At 60.3% G+C, this 2,820-nt stretch overlaps 1 protein-coding gene across 1 annotated transcript; it reads right to left on the bottom strand.

Annotated features, from left to right (window-relative positions):
• Positions 1-1,492: 1,492 nt before the first annotated feature.
• Positions 1,493-2,257, bottom strand: LOC139106682 (ribonuclease Y-like). Its single transcript, XM_070663620.1, has one exon. It carries the CDS (start codon positions 2,255-2,257, stop codon positions 1,493-1,495), a length of 765 nt encoding a protein of 254 aa, XP_070519721.1.
• Positions 2,258-2,820: the final 563 nt, after the last annotated feature.

Raw genomic sequence — 2,820 nt, 5'->3', positions numbered from 1 at the left:
TCTCCAGCCACTTCCCGTATTCCTCCGGGGAGCCCGGTGGCGGCAGGTAGACACCAATAACCGCCACGGGCCCCCAGCGGACCGCGGCGAACCTTTCGCCGCGCTCCAGCGATGCACATGGAGGTGCGCCGGGCCACCACCTCCATGTTATCGCCACCGAGCCCAAGAGGTCACCCGTCCACAACGCGTGGTTCGGGGGAATGTGATTGGGCTCGGAGGCGATACCCAACGTATAGCCGCTCTCCGCCAGCGTGTGCAGGAAAAGGTCCTGCGCTGGGCGGGAGCGGCATAAGTTTCCCTGGAGGAGTTTCAGGGCCATTACTTGGCCTTGTTACTTCCCTTCTCCAGGGGCTTCCTCTTTGGTCCTGTGGAGGTGGACGGTGCTGTGTCCACCTCCATAGGTACTCCAGCGGCAGGGGCGGGAGGAGGGGGGGATCCTCCTTTCTTCCCGCCCGCCACGATCCCCTTTTTGTTCTGGGTGGTGCATGTTTTACCACCCAGAACGTGGTCAGCCTTCTTCCCAATGTCCGTACAAATCGGGCATCGGGGGGAGGCCTTGCATTCCTTTGCTAAATGCCCGGAGCCGCCACACCGATAGCATTTATCAGACCTGTCCGTAGTGCTCGGACAGGTCTCTCTGGTGTGGCCGCGCTCCAGGCATCTGAAGCAGCGTAGAGGGCGGGGGTCCAGGAGGACTATCTTGACCTTAGTCCATCCAATTCCCAAGACCCCGCCCTCCGCAGCCTTCTTGGCTATGGCCAATGGCATTTTCAGCCAAAGGCTGCCCATCTTGCCGGCAAATGGCCTTATCTTCCCGGCCTGGATCTCCCGGGGAAGGCAGGCGCATTTGTCGGCCACAGCCTCCACTACCTCCGCCTTGGTGAGAGAAGGCTCAAGAAGCCAAACTCTCACCTCGGCGGAGATCGAGGGGCGAGAGATTTTCGCATCTCGCCCCTTTAGTGCCTCTCTCATGAGGCCCGCCAGGGCATCCGCCTTAGAGTCGCTCTCCGATCCGGGGACCTCAATTAGTATGGCCCCCGTGACTGTTGTGCGCATTTTAACCTTGTCGGTAATGCCCACCTCCGACAGCTTTACTTTGGCCCGGACCTCGGCCATTAATTTATCGTAGTCTTCTCCGGGGGAAGAAAGAACTACGGCCGAGGTCCTTGGGACCCTTCTCCTCTTCTTCTTCCCTTGGCCCTTGGTTTGGGCCGCGGGATTAGTAGTAGGGGGGGAGGCAGTTTGGACAATGGGCCTGCCACCCTTTTTCTTCTCCTCTTCCTTCATTTTGGAAGGAGGAGCAACAGGCTGGGGCTGACCCGCCTTTCTCTTCTCTCTACGCCCCACGACTTGAGACCATGTCTCCGTGGGGCGTGTGGGAGGGCGATCAGGTGCCCTATGCTCCCGAGAAGTGGAGGGTTCAGGCTCGCCTGCCCTCCTCGCAGCTGCCTGTTTTGGGGCAGACAGCCGCGTAGCAGGGGAGAAGCCTTGGCTATTTTAGCCTTCGCCCTCTCCCCCGCTTCTCCACCTTGCCTCCCTCTTCGGGAACCGGGCGCCTCTTGGTGACGTCCTTCGGGACGGACGCCACGGAGGCGTATGACCGGGCCCCGTCGAGGGAGGATTTAGGCTCGGGTCGTGGAGCCAGGGAGGAGACCGCTCGCCGTATCTCCTCCCTCATGGTGTCCGCAAAGCTCGAGAGCCTGTTGTTAATTAGGCTCTCGACGCTTTGCTGTTCCCTCTTCTCGCTTGCGACGAGGGAGGGCCGATTTTCTTTCCTCCTCCTTGGAGGTGGAAGCGTTTCACTGCCGCTGTCACTGAGTATCTTACTCACCCCTTTGAGCGGGGGCCTGACAGCGGCGGGCCAGTCTTTTTTAGGAGGTAGGGTGACCTTTGGGGTGTCAGCCTCTACCTCCATTTGTTGCGGAGCCTCTTCCGGCCCATCCGGGGGAAGAGGCGCCGTGCGCGCGCCCTCCCTGGCTCTAACTTGAGCCAGTTCCTCGCGCAGGCCGCGCACCTCCGCCTTCAGCGCCTCTATTTTTTGCGCGAGGGCGTCGCCGCTCGGGAGCGCTTTTTGGGCCATCGCGTCCGCGCTTACCTCAATCTTAAGGGCAGCCTCCCTCAATATACGGACAAAGCCGCCCTTTAGATTGCCCGACTTAAGGGCAATTTCTGCCACCCTCTTGGCGGCTTGCAGAATGTCCGCCGCGAGGGCTCCTATCGGGAGTCCGGCAGACTCCTCCTGCAGCCTTTCGGCCATTTTGGACCGGCTCCTTCCTTTGTATGCCGAGGGGTCGTAATCTCCCTCGGCAATCCTTTTCATCTTTTCAACGTCGTCCTGGAGGGCTCGCAGCTCGCGATTCTTCTCCTTGATTGCGAGAATCGCGACTCCTCGTCAGTGACGACCGGGCGGCCTCTTTTCTTTATAATCCTCTCCTTTTCGAGGAGGATCCATGTCCGATCCTCTACCTCGCTAGAGGAGACAGAGAAGGGTGACCGCCCGCGCCGAGATTTGGCGCAGGACGGCTCTCCGCTTCTCTTGCTCCTCTTAAAAGCTCCGGACGCCGTGGAGCGAAGCGAAACGTCCGAGAGCTCTGAGTCCCGCGCGGTATCCGTGCAGCCATCAGATGCCTGCACGGACCGCGCCGTGATGTCTCCCTCGGTCGTGCACGAGGGAGCTCCGATTTCGGACTCCGGCGGAGGTGGCGAGCCAGCGTTTGGTCTTATTGACCCAAACGCTATTGGCTTATTAGAAGCCTGGTGCGTCTTGATCCGCAGACCAGGTCTCCTCCTCGTGTTGTCCTTAAGGGACATCTTGTCAGC

This window comes from Cardiocondyla obscurior, linkage group LG11 (genome assembly GCF_019399895.1).
Source record: "Cardiocondyla obscurior isolate alpha-2009 linkage group LG11, Cobs3.1, whole genome shotgun sequence".
NCBI lineage: Eukaryota > Metazoa > Arthropoda > Insecta > Hymenoptera > Formicidae > Cardiocondyla > Cardiocondyla obscurior.
The sequence above is the reverse complement of the archived record's forward strand: the minus strand, read 5'-3'. Positions and strand labels throughout refer to the sequence as shown.